A 13,809-nucleotide genomic window follows, 5' to 3' on the forward strand; every position below is an offset into this window, starting at 1 on the left:
ATGAATTTGTCATGTCTATATAAAAACACATGATAAAACTACAAATTAATAATAATTTATTATGATTATATATTTAACAATTAAAAAATAAAAAAAATAAATAATAGTTATCTATGTGCTAGACAATCCAAAAATCATAAAATTCTCAATCCATATCAGCATCACCACTCTATTATATTGCTTTTATGTCTAAGCGTGTTTGACAATCCCAACATTTTATTAGGCCGATAGGCTTTTTGTATGGGGGTTTGCTTGCCGGGAAAGTGTCAACCATCCGAGAAAAAGAATCGGAAAGAAAAGTGGTTGAAAATAGGGCAATGGCATTTATTTCACCGGGCATAAACTGGGCAATGGTATTTATTTCACTGGGCATACATTTATTACTGCCAGTTGGAAAGATTACTTCGCACGTTGCAAACTCGAAGGGTTTATTTCACCGGGCATACATTTATTACTACCAGTTGGAATATGAATTAATTAAACGAGGAGGTGCCGCTATTTTTTGTTTACATCCTTGCTATTTTTTGGAAACTAGCATTGCGTTAAACGAGGTGTTGCTTTTCTTGTTTACATCCTTGCTTGTTTTCCAGTCATTTTGGTCATTTTATGTGAAGTGTAGATCTACCTTCTCCACTACTACGTTCGTAATCTTCTGTTGGAGACTTCTTTGAAATTTGCAGGTGAGTGAGGTGTTTTTCTTTGTGGGATCGAAGCCTAGTTTTTTTTCCTGTTGTTTTCTTTAGTTTTCTCACGTAATGTTTGCTGCCTGTTTGGGTTTTTGCAGGAAGAAGGTGATTTCTTTGCCTTGTTTACGTTTGTTGACTCAAAGGAGAAAAGGATGGAAGCTCTAAAGATTTGTTTCAAGTTTGCAGGTGAGTTCCCTAAAATAGTTAATATTGTAGCTTATTGGCATGAATAGACTGTGAACAGGTGGTGGAGTTGCTGAGGGAATATAAGAACCTATTTCCTAAGAATTTAATATAGAATGAGCTTACCCACTTTGTTCCTTATTTGTTTCACATCCAATAGCCTACAATAAAATACTAATTCATCAGTATAGCTGTTGAACAGGGGATTTCATATAAACATATTGCTTTTGGAGGCAAGAAAACATATCTGGTAATATAGATGATAGAACATAGTTAAATTTACAGATATTTGTCAAACTCAAAGACATCCAAATATAATTATTTTTTCCACACATATTTACAGGGTTCACCGAATCAAAAGCACACTTAAGACAAATATGCTATACTAATATATTATAAATACATCACAAAATAACCAATAGGGATGTAGCCCAATGTTATTAACAAGTTTTAATATAGGGTCTCCATGAAGGCAACGGACTTCCATGAACTATTCTATCAGCCAAAAATTTAATATACTCTGCTGTGATAATAAAATCTGTATAGTTCTGTTTAACATCACTGTATAAGGGGCAAATTTAAAACATGCATGTTTAGTATTTTTTTGAAGTTGCATAACTTGGAGATACCTTTGTTCTTAGGGTTTTATCGATGGATAAATTCACCAGTATTGCCCTGTGGTTTTAACTTCTATACCAATTTTTGCATAGTTTGATTATTATTTTATTTTGTTTGATGATGGTTATCTTGATTCTTATGACTTTTAAGCTCACTAAATTTTTGAGAAACACTCAGTACCACAGAACTTAAACATGATAATGGGTCACTAAGATGGTAAGATGACATCATATTTCAATTCTTTTGTACATTGTTTTAACATAAGCTTTTTTATGGTTATTCAAGTGGGTTACGCCCCTCTCACCATAAAAAGTAAAGATTGCGAGAAACCAATCTGATAAAACATCCAATGCAGAATCAATTCATTGTTTGTGAAACTCAAAACTCATACACAATTTTTTTTGAAGTATTTGTGTAGTTTTTTTTTGCAAATTGACAGTTTACATTGAGGTGGTGTATACATTTCTGACCTTACAATGTAAGAGCTATTAGAAAGTGCCCTTAAGAGTGATATCTCCCTTACTGTACTGACAGAAACTCCCTCATCATTATTCTTGATCTTGAGCTTCTTAAGTGCGAAAATCTAACCTGTGTTAATGTCCTTCACTTTGTATACCTTACCATAAGTTCCTTCTCCAATCTTCTCAATCTTCTCCAAGTTCTCGTAAACTTCCATTTTCTTTTCCTTCTTGGAAATGGGCATAACTCCAAAGATTGCACATTTTAAATTATGAAAATCTGCTTAAGCTAAGGCATGAAGGAATAATTCTATAGAAGAAGAATGGACAAGGCATTAGGAGTTTGAGGGTTTTCCACTTAGAGCTCTGTACTATTGAACCGTATGTCTTCCAGTGAAAAAAATATAAAGAATATCAAAAGAAGCATTCATTGACCATTTAAATTTAAATTGGGATAGCAGAGCATGTCTTAAGATTTGTGAATTAATTATACCAATCGATTGGTAGTAAACTGACCCTCCAACTAAATACTCTGAACATCGTACATTTAGGAAGCTATGAAATAAATTTAACTTAGTTCACTTTTAATGTACAGCCTTAAATGGCTGGCAAAACCAAATACAAAATTCATTCTATTTCATTAATTTCATCTAATGTAGCTTATCACATCGGAATATAATTGGTTTTTTCACACATATTTACAGGATTCACCGAATCAAAAGCACACTTAAGACAAATATGCTATACTAATATATTATAAATACATCACAAAATAACCAATAGGGATGTAGCCAATTAAACCTACATATTGAACATTTGTGCATATATAAGTAATTAGAAATTTACTGGAGTCTAAAAGGCATTTATTGTATCTATGCAGCACTTGTTTTATCGCTGATTAGAGCATTTTCTAATTTTCCTTTCACTAAAACTCTTTAAAAGTGGACAAGGATATTCCAAGTGTTCTTGATAAGTGCTTGTCTTCTAACTATACATATACATTGCTGATTGTAACTTTGAAATTTCATTGCGATCTCGTTGGACTGAAGATTTTCTCTTGATCCCAAGTGCAATATGAGTTGTGCTTACCGTTGAAATATATTCACTTATTTTAATTGTTGTGACATAGACTCACTATTTCACCATTCAAAACCCCATTCCTCATCTCTTAGACACAGTGGCCACCATGTCATCTTCGATGGCCTCTCCTGCTGCCTCGCAACAACCTTCTACAGAAACATCGGTGAGCTTGTTTATACATTTGTTTTCTCTTATTCATATTATTTACAAAGATTATATCTCTATTTGTTCTTTAGTTTTGTGTAGAATTCTCATCCATCAATGCAAGGGCATATACCAACATATGTCATTGCTTGAACTATTTTTTTGCATCTGTTTATGTATTTATATATATAAATAAATTGAAACAGATGTTCTCTGCATTGTCCTTGTGCATTTGCATGCTTCAATACATCAATCTATAATCTGTCCATGCACACAAAAAATAACACCTGTAAACAAAAACACACATAGATAGTAATACAAATTGGAAGCTCCAAAAAAAAAAGGGCTGCCATGCCCATGCCAATGCGTATGAATGTACATGACCTTGTGTATCTGTTTGGTTGTCTTCTATTATCCTTGTAGGAAGTGGAACCACATCTACAATTCACCCCACATGCACTCCTCTGCATCAACGCTGGGGATGATGTCCCCTCTCTAGTGCTTCAGCTTTTGTCTTTTGAAAAATTGATAGACGATGAAAATGACAATGCTCGGTATAAGGTTGTTTTGTCTGATGCCATGCACATGCAATTGGCAATACTCCCACCTAAGTATAGTGGTTTGCTACTTTCAGAGACATTAAAGATTGGCACTATCCTATCATTGACAACTTATGCTTGTAGAAATGTTTGGAACTCGAGGTATGGCCCTCTATATGTTATGCTGGTTTGTTCTTGGCTTTTCAAATCTCCCTTTCCACACTATCTAGATTATTCAACCTCTTATTTTGTTCATTTTACAGGACTATAATAATATTCAGCCTTGCTGTCAAATTTACCAATTCTCCATTGCTTGGCAAACCTAGATATCTATTTAAAGAGCAAGAACAACAAATGTTGGGTTGAGACACACCTGCCACAACTAAATGATCCCTTAAATTTGGAATTCACCTCCCACCTGTGCAGCATGAATCTTCTGTTAATATCAGCCCGATTAAAGCCTTGAACCCCTTTCAAAATAAATGGATGATAAAGCGGCATGTGACAAACAAGAGGAAGATGCATCAGTACAATACACCAAAGTCCACTGGCCAAGTATTTAGCTTTGACATGATAGATGATGAAGGTATTGAAATTAGAATAACTTGCTTTGGTGATGTAGCAGAAATGCATTATCATAGGGTTGAACCAGGAACATATTATACTGTGTCAAAAGGTTGCGTTAAAGAAGCTAACACTAAATGGAATAAGCTTAACAACCATCTTGAGATAACTTTGGAGAACAATTCAATATTGAAGCGTTGTGATGCTGTTGTTGAAAGTGAAGCAAATAATTCTCAATTCACACCAATCAATAAAATTACATACTGCACCAACAACACTTTAGTTGATGTTATTGGTATTGTAGTTGCTATTGGAGAACCCTCATTAATTCGCAGGAAGGATGGAAGCGAAGTAACAAAGAGAGCTATAAAAATAAATGATGCCTCAAGTTTTATTATCGATGTTAACTTATGGGGAGCAACATGGCAAGAGCTAGGTGAAGATTTGAAGAACATGCACACAACCCAAACAGCTGTTGTGCTTGCAGTCAGAAATGCTCATGTTGGTTATTTCAATGGAAAGGTGATCAACACAACCACAACAACAACTCTAAATATAAACCCTTCTATACCTGAAACAGAGACACTTATGTCAAGAGGAAAGATTCCAGATGCCCTCTTACCGCTATCGTGTGTTGCTTGGTAGCTTAACTCACAATATAGTAGTATGACAATCACAGCTGTTTTAGAGCATACAAGTGTTCTCTCTGAAACAGTTGAAAGTACTATTAGGGCTGTTGTGAGAATCATTAAAACTGATTCTTTTTGCTATCCAGCCTGCCCTTTGAAATTTAATGGAAAAGAATGTAAAAAGAAATGTGCCCAGCAAAATGATAATCAATGGTTTTGTTCAAGATGTCAAACTAATGTGCCAGAATGCAATTATAAATACTTATTGCAAATGAAGCTCCAAGATCATACAGGCCCTCTTTGGGCTACTGCCTTTAATGAGGTTGGCACAGATATACTGCAAATATCTGCCAAGGAGCTTTACATCCTGCAATACGATTTGACTACACAAAAAACACCTCAGTCCATTATCAAGCATGTGCTTTTGTCTTCCTTTGTTTTCACACTCTCTATTACAACAGACATGTACAATTCAGAACCCAGGCTCAAAGCAACGATAACCAAAGTTGCCAGAATTGATTACCAGGCTGAAAGTGCTCTTCTGCTTGCAGAGATTGCTTAGATGACTACAACTGCATAGTTCCAAACCAATTAGATAGTGATGCTTTCCACGGGCCTTTTGATCTTCATACAATAGATAGCTTGTTCCTAGTTTTTAGTGGTCATCGACAAACAGAACTAAATTATCGGATGTTGTCTATATCAACACTATCTAAAGTGTTCTTTTGGCTGTCTAGGACTTTTGGTTTTTGACATTGCTTTTGTTCTGTCATGCTTCCAATCATAAAAAAAAAAAAAATGTAGTTTTCCTTCTTTCCAGCTTATTATCTTAGATCCTTTTGTGCCTTTTTATGTTATGTAATTATTGAACAACCATGTTCTCCAAAAAAACTTATTTTTTTTAACTATATTTATACTATGCTGTACAAATATGATAAGAAACAAACCATACAGATTACACACTGACGCAAATATTAAAACAAGAACCAATAGCTCCAACCTATGTTGTTTTAACGAATTTCCTGATCTTAAAATCATGATTTCTATATTATACTATTTCACCACGCTTTCCCTGCCTATTTCAAATTATAATCTGCAATGTCAATATCTTGTACAATGTTCTTTTATGTTTATTGTTATTAAATATTCAAAGCATTTTGTTGACCTGTCTCTTTCTTTTATTGTAATATTTTGAATCCTTTTAGATACATTCTGATGCTTGGTCCAGACACACTTGTGCTTCTCATTAATGTTGAACTGTAAATTGAAATGCAAGTTTTGAGCATCCAACAGCTTTCATATTCTTCTTTGCATTCATTCAATTTATGTAAATGTCTGTTGCCTTATATGTTCTCTCCAATATTTACCGCCATGCATAAAGATAAATATCTCCATTTATGTATCGCGATATACAAAGATACCTATAGATTTCTATGTGCATTTACATATATTTCCATACATGTACATGCATACATATGGTCCTCCACAGCTGCATACTCGCATACATACAACCATAAATGCACCTCCATACATGTACATACAAAGGAAGGCATTCACAACAGATATATATACACATGAACAATCTTATATATCTTGAAAGTTATGTGCCTGCATACGTAAGTAAATCCATTTGCAACATCTTTTTTATGTGCATGTATGTACCACTGTATAAATGATTGTATGTATGTGTTTTTGTTTCTATATAGAAATACGTACACATGTATGTGTATATCATGGAAATTGGTATATACATTTATAAAGAAAAACCATACAAATACATTTTGACATAGCTGCAAAGTACCACACACCTATAAACATGCTCACACAAAGGAAGCCACTCACGGTGCATAGATATGAACATGCACAACATTGTGTCTCTTGAAAGTTATGTACCTACATATGTAAGTAACCTTGTCTCTAGCCATATTCTTTTATGTGCATACATGTCTTAATGAATGTATAGTTATCTGTATGGTCATGTGCTTAATCTTTGTGCAAAAGTATTTAACATGTGCAATTCAAAGATTGCATCAAACAAAAGTTTCAAATGTAACTATATAGATTACAACATAGACACTATCTTTACCAGTTGTTTCCTGCACACTCAACATCTTATATGCTCTGTTCATTTAAATTGTCTTAAATATTAATGCAGAGCACACCACAAGGATGCAATCTTAGGAAAGCGAAAAAAAGAGAACAAAATTATCGCTATTATGAACAACATAGAGAAGAAATCTCTAAAAAGCGTCGCCTGGAGAGAATGAAACACAAAATGCTCTTGCCTACACCGGCACCATGCGACACCCCACAGATGATGGATTCGGATTTGCTTATTCTGAATTAAATCCTTCCTTTCTCATCTGGCTAGAACAGTATTGTATCGCAACAAATACAACAACCTTCATTGCATAGTAGCAAACTACAACAAAAACATGTAGCACAAAATAGGCAACCTCTATACCATCAGACAATATTGCAGCCTACAACAACACAACAATGCACAAAAAATTGTTTCTCTTATGTACAATACATTCAAACATTGCAAGCCTTCCGCCATCGCATTGATTCACTATCCATGCTTCAAACATGTAGTATTTGTAAGGAAAGATATATTGGAATGCTTCTATGCGGGAACCAACAACATATTATTTGTTCAAGATGCTTTTTTGAAAATGGTGTTCATCGTTTCTCCTTGGCAAATAACTTAGACGTAGGCGAGCAACCTGTTGTGTTAAAAAAACTTACCCAAGTAGAAGAGATGCTTATAGCTAGGGTTGCTCCTGTTTTGCAAGTCAGACATGGAAGAGGTGGCCAATACAAATATTCTGGTCACACAATAAGTTTTCCCCAAGATATTTCTGAAATTGCAAAGCTTTTGCCATGAAAACTAAAAGACCTTGAAGTTCTTATTGTCCACCGAAGTAATATTCAAGGCACAAAATATGATTGTTATGTGAATTAATTCCATGTTATGGATGCATTGAGCTATAAAATACAACATGACCAATACTATAATGATGTTGTCATAGACTTTGATGCTGTCAACCTGCTTCCTAATACTACAATAGATATATCAAATATGCTGCGCTCTTTAGAAGAACATGTTGATGTAATAGGTATTCCATCAACAGAAGACCTTCTGGACAATTGCAATGAATATGATGCAGATATTTCATCATCTTTTATTCCAAAACTGCCTACTCCACCCCGTGAACTAGATACAGTTAAGAGAACCTTGCAGTTAGATGCTAATACTGATAATAATATGCCTTGGCTTGAAATAAACTTGTCTCTGATAAATGAATATAATACAATAGGCTTGTTAAGCATGGCATTCCCAACCCTTTTCCCATTTGGAGTTGCACTTCCAATGTAGCCACGTATCAAGCATGTTCATTTACATGAATATACTCTCCACTTACTTAGATATGCTGATCAAAGATTTGGGCAGCATGTTAGATTCTGGTATTATATTTACAATCTAATTATGAGACATCGTTCGCAACAATCTGCAACTATCTTCATTAGAACTAATTTGGGAGAGTTTGTCCCAACCACTATCGAAGCACTTCATGAACGATTGCAAAACACTCCTGATGATTAGCTTCCTAATCAATTGTTGTGTTTTGGTGCAACACTTCGAGGCACCCGTGCATATTGGCGTAAATCTAGAAAAGAGCTTACTGCAATGATCTTCCAATTGGGGCCTCCAACACTATTCTTTATGTTAGTTCTGTTGATACCAAATGGCCTGATTTGCATAGGCTTTTCTCTGAAAATGATGGCCAAACCACATAGTTGATAAGAAAACAACTTACAGACCATGTGATCTACAATCCACATATAACAGTATTATACCTTCACAACAAATTTACAATATTTCATGAAGAAGTTATTCAAAAGTTGTTCCAAGCAAAGGATCATTGGTATAGGTATGAATGGCAACATCAAGGCTCAGGACATATTCATGGCTTCTTATGGCTCTCTGGAGCACCAAATATGGAGACCATTAATTGGACAGATGATAATGAGGTCCAAATGGCAAAAACTTTCTTCGACCAATATGTTTCTACTTGGAATCCTCACAATGCAGCAGACCGAATGAATGCAATGCACTACACTGCAATGGATGACCCTTGCCTAGCTGATACAAAAAAAATCTTCACCATGGATGTTGCATTGGATTATGAAGCATTGCTTAATACTTTACAGAGACACACAAAATGTACAGAACATACATGCCTCAAGAAAAAAGGTCCCACATTTGAATGTCATTACAAAGCTCCATGGGTTCAACAAGAGATGTCTACGTTGACAGTTGACAGTGACAACAACCCATGCTATAAACCTGCAAGGAATGATGATCGTTTGAATATTCATAATCCTTGGATGCTTTCACTATGGAGAGCTAATATTGATTGTCAACCAGTCACTTCAAAAAAAGCTGTCCTCCAATACATTTCAAAGTATGCTTCAAAATCAGAAAACAAATCACAATCCTATATTGAAATGCTGAAAACAATACTAAATAGAAGTAAATCTGAAGATAGCATTTTATTAACATATCAAAAATTTATGAAGGGCATAGTAGTAGACTGTGATATCAATGCACAAGAAACTTGCCATATGTTACAGAAATTGCCTCTTCTAAGTTGTAGCTGACAATTTGTCTCTCTAAATGTTGGCAGAGAAATACTGCACCGTGTCATAAAATCAGATAATGGAGCTGACCTTTCCACAACTTATATCCATGCTTATATGCAGCACCCTTTTGAATTAAATGCAACAAATTTGCTACAATCAGCACAAGGGTTTTCATATAATTCTCAATGCAAAAAAACAAAATGGCACATCAAGGATAAAAAAGCAATTGTGACTATATATCCACAGTTTACAGAGCCTCCAGATGAAGATACCAATTAGTTCGAGACTTTTTGTTTGTCTAAATTGCTGCTATACAAACCATTCCGTGACATCCCAACTGAAATAGGAGCTTCAAAGGAACAAATTATAAAAAATTGGAAAAACTTTAAAAAGACAAATTACAGCCATTTCGGAAATCAACAGATTATAGATGATTGCAGCCTTCCAAATGAAGATGACAGTGACAATAATGGTTCTCAACATCAAGATGATACAAATCTATAGGAGTGGGAGTAGCTCTCACAAATGGGAGCTACAAATAACTTTGTCCAGAATGATCTGCAAATGCTAGGCCGTCGTGATTACGATATTAGCCACTTTTGGGGAGCAACTGTTCTGGTTGATCAACTAGACTGCACTGCCCTTCAGTTCATAACTACAAGCAAGCTAAAATTCCAAAACACTAGCATGCAAATCTCCACCCAAGACACAAAAGAAAACTAGCTATCACCTCAGCAAAAAGTTGCGCTCAACATTATTCTACAACATCAAAATAATCAATCTACAACAACACCTCTACGAATGATTGTTCAAGGCACTGCTGGCACTGGTAAATCATTTTTAATAGATTGTATTAGAAAAGAATTAAACATATCTCCACCTATGACGGCAAACCCATTGCTTCTTTTAGCACCAACAGGAGTTGCTACATTTAATATACAAGCGACAACAATCCATGCAGGGTTGCGCATACCTTTAAGAGAAATGCATCCTTTGATAGGGCAGTCATTAATGACATTGCAAGAGCAATTGAAACATATCAAATATATTCTGATAGACGAAATGAGCTTTTTGGGCATGAAACTACTACTTAAGATAGATAATCGTTTACGCCAAGCATTCCCTAACAATCAACATGACAAGTTTGGTGGCGTGTCCATGATTCTTGTTGGTGATCTTGCTCAGCTTCCCCCTGTAATGGATAAACCTATATATGCTTCACACTCTACAGCCCTCAGTTTATGGCATTCTTTTACTATTGTCATAACACTGGACACTATTTTCCACCAGCAAGGTGCATTTATAAGACAACAACAATTCAGAGCACTTCTTCACAACTTAAGAAACACTCAAGCACTCCAACATGATTGGTAGTTTCTGATGTGCCAGACAAATGCAACATTAACTATTCAACAAAAGAAAGATTTCGACTCTTCGATCCATCTATTTGTAACAAATGAATCTGCACGCTTGCATAACAGGAAAATGCTCAAAGAATTAAATTTGCCTGTCGTTCTAAGTTTAGCTAAAATTGCTAAGCAAACAAATACTGAATATGACACCAATGAACAACTACCATTGGAAGTATTACTTTCTATTGATCAACAAGTGATTTTAATAGCTAACTTGTGGATCCAAGTTGGCCTTGTCAATGGCGCTATTGGTCTCATAAAAAAAATTGTATATGAAAACAATACAAAACCACCAGACTTGCCAAAATATGTGGTTGTCCAATTCAACGATTATAATGGACCTCCATGGGATATAGCACATCCAAAAGACATACCCATTTTGCCAATAGCGTGAGGCAGGCATACACAAGTGCCTTTAACAATGTCTTGGGCCATCACTATTCACAAATCCCAAGGTCTTACATTAGACAAAGCTACCATTGACATAGGTAATACTGAAAAGCAAGGGCTCACATTCACAACTATTTCAAGAGTGAAGACAATTGATGGAATATAGATCGACCACCATTCTCTTTTGAAAGGTTTTCCAAACTACAAAATAATGCATATACAAGCATTAGAAAGAAAGAAGAAACTCGTTTGCAGCTGCTCTTTGCCCAAACAGATATCTATTCACCTTAAAATCTTTTGCTTTAAAAGCATCTTTGTTACATTCCTCTACTTTCAACAAGGTAATTACAATTTTACATGGTCTTACCTCTTCACAACATGTACATTCTTAATCATCCCTCGTACTAACTCTTTTTCCCTCACTATTCATTTTAGATTGCATTCATTCTAAGACATCCTCCATGCTGCATTGAACACCACACACAAGTCTTCCTATCTATACAGACTGCAATGATTGTCTAAAGATATATCAGGTATAATACAGCTGCAATGCATTGCGGATTCACATCGCTCACTGCTCCAACATATACAACTATCTTAGGTATGATATGTCACTTTTATTGCTTCAAATATACTCTGTTAACAAACTTTTATACTCCAACATTGCTTGATTTCACTTTTATCTAACTTGCCTCTTTCTAATATAGCTACAAAACGTTGCCTCTCCACTTCGCTTTACCGCATCACTTCAGTTCTTTTAGCACATGAATTGTATATATGTTGAATTTAACAAACTAAACATATTTCTTCTTTTTCTTGTAGAGATACACATTAACACAGAACAACATACCCATGCTTGCACTCTTCTCACTTTTCAAGTTAGCACTCATTGTAGCTGAAATCTCTTATCAATGTCAATTGTACAAAGTTATACACAATTAAAACAATGCTATGCTTAGTCTGTTCTTTTTGACTGCAAAACATGTGTTCCTCACCCCATGATTAAATTTCTAAGTTTTTTAACACTAAAATGAGTATATTTCTAATCAGTTTAAAACTTTATACAACTCGAACATTTGTAACAACTTTTATGAATCTCATTGTTAGAAGAACTGTGTATTATACCTCTGATAAGTTTTGTTACAAAAGTGTCTGTTGCATTCAAAAGTCACTGCTGCAACATAAACAACTCTCCCAGGTATGATATTTACATTTTTTTTGCTTCAAGCATACTCTATTGACACATTTTACTGCTCTAACATTGCTTTCTATCACTTTTTACTAACTTCCCTCTTTGTACGCCAGCTACAGTACATTGCCTCTCCAGTACAAACCTTCTCAATCAACCGTTTAGTCTAGTTTTCCTATTGCAAATTGAAGGTATGCATACCTACCCAACACTTATAGTTTACATTCTCTTCTTTTTATGTGGCCATGTAATTATTTCAAGGCATATTCTAACAAATCTTTGAATAAAATCAATTAATAAACAAACTTCCCTTTGCCACACCACTTCAGTTGTTTTGGCACATAAATTGTATATATGTTGAATTTAAGAAACTAATTCTATTTCTTCTTTTTGTTGTAGAGATACATATTAACAAAGAACAACATACCCATGCTTGCACTCTTCTCACTTTTCAAGTTAGCACTAGTTGTAGCTAAAACGTCTTGTCAATGTCAATTATATAAAGTTATACACAAAAAAAACAATGCTATGCTTACTCTGTTCTTTTTCTCTACAAAACATGAACTTTCTAACTCTTTTAAAACTAAAATCAATATATTTCTAATCAGTTTTAAACTTTACACTACTCAAACATTTCTAACAACTTTTATTAATCTCATTGTTAGAGCATCTGTGTATTATCCTCCGATAACTTTTGTTACAAAAATGTTTGTTCCATTCAAAACTGACTGCTGCAACATAAACAACTCACCCAGGTATGACATAACAATGCTATGCTTAGTCTGTTCTTTTTCTTTGTTTTTTCTATATGCATAGATAGAAAAGAGAGAAATAATAGTATCTATGTTTCTGTATATGCTATGAAAAATTTGTTTCAATGTATACCAATATTAAGCTCCATCTCACAGTATCAGAAATATTTATCTGTACAATTTGATAGTTAAATAGAAAACGACATAAAATCTGTGGATGACTACATCTTTCCCTCTCATGTGAAACTTTTGTTTTACAAATACTTTCCAGGTGTGATTTCAAAGGAAGGATGCAAGGCCTGCAACACACCAGACAACTTGAGCCAATCTCAAAGCCTCCAATTTCCATATGCTAGTTTTGAGGATTAGGGCATAGCAGGTAAGGGCTTATAATATAAAACCATAGCCCAATTTCCTATTTGCAATGCAAATGGATTATTGTAACTTGTTAATTATTAAAACCTTCTTGTACGTTATTTCATTAGAATTTATGTTTCATAGTGTAGATTGCTACTTTT

At 34.6% G+C, this 13,809-nt stretch overlaps 2 protein-coding genes across 2 annotated transcripts; both read left to right on the forward strand.

Annotated features, from left to right (window-relative positions):
- The first annotated feature begins 317 nt into the window (after positions 1–317).
- On the forward strand, positions 318–4,917 carry LOC131876173 (replication protein A 70 kDa DNA-binding subunit A-like). Its single transcript, XM_059220993.1, has 5 exons — positions 318–353; positions 681–689; positions 785–872; positions 3,702–3,895; positions 4,135–4,917. The coding sequence occupies exons 1-5, from the start codon at positions 318–320 to the stop codon at positions 4,915–4,917; spliced, it is 1,110 nt and encodes a 369-aa protein (XP_059076976.1).
- Positions 4,918–10,349: 5,432 nt separating this feature from the next.
- Positions 10,350–11,354, forward strand: LOC131876174 (ATP-dependent DNA helicase PIF1-like). The gene is made up of 2 exons (XM_059220994.1): positions 10,350–10,918; positions 11,030–11,354. Exons 1-2 carry the CDS (start codon positions 10,350–10,352, stop codon positions 11,352–11,354), a joined length of 894 nt encoding a protein of 297 aa, XP_059076977.1.
- The last annotated feature ends 2,455 nt before the right edge of the window (positions 11,355–13,809 follow it).

The sequence above is a fragment of the Cryptomeria japonica genome, chromosome 5 (genome assembly GCF_030272615.1).
Source record: "Cryptomeria japonica chromosome 5, Sugi_1.0, whole genome shotgun sequence".
In the NCBI taxonomy this organism is placed as follows: domain Eukaryota; kingdom Viridiplantae; phylum Streptophyta; class Pinopsida; order Cupressales; family Cupressaceae; genus Cryptomeria; species Cryptomeria japonica.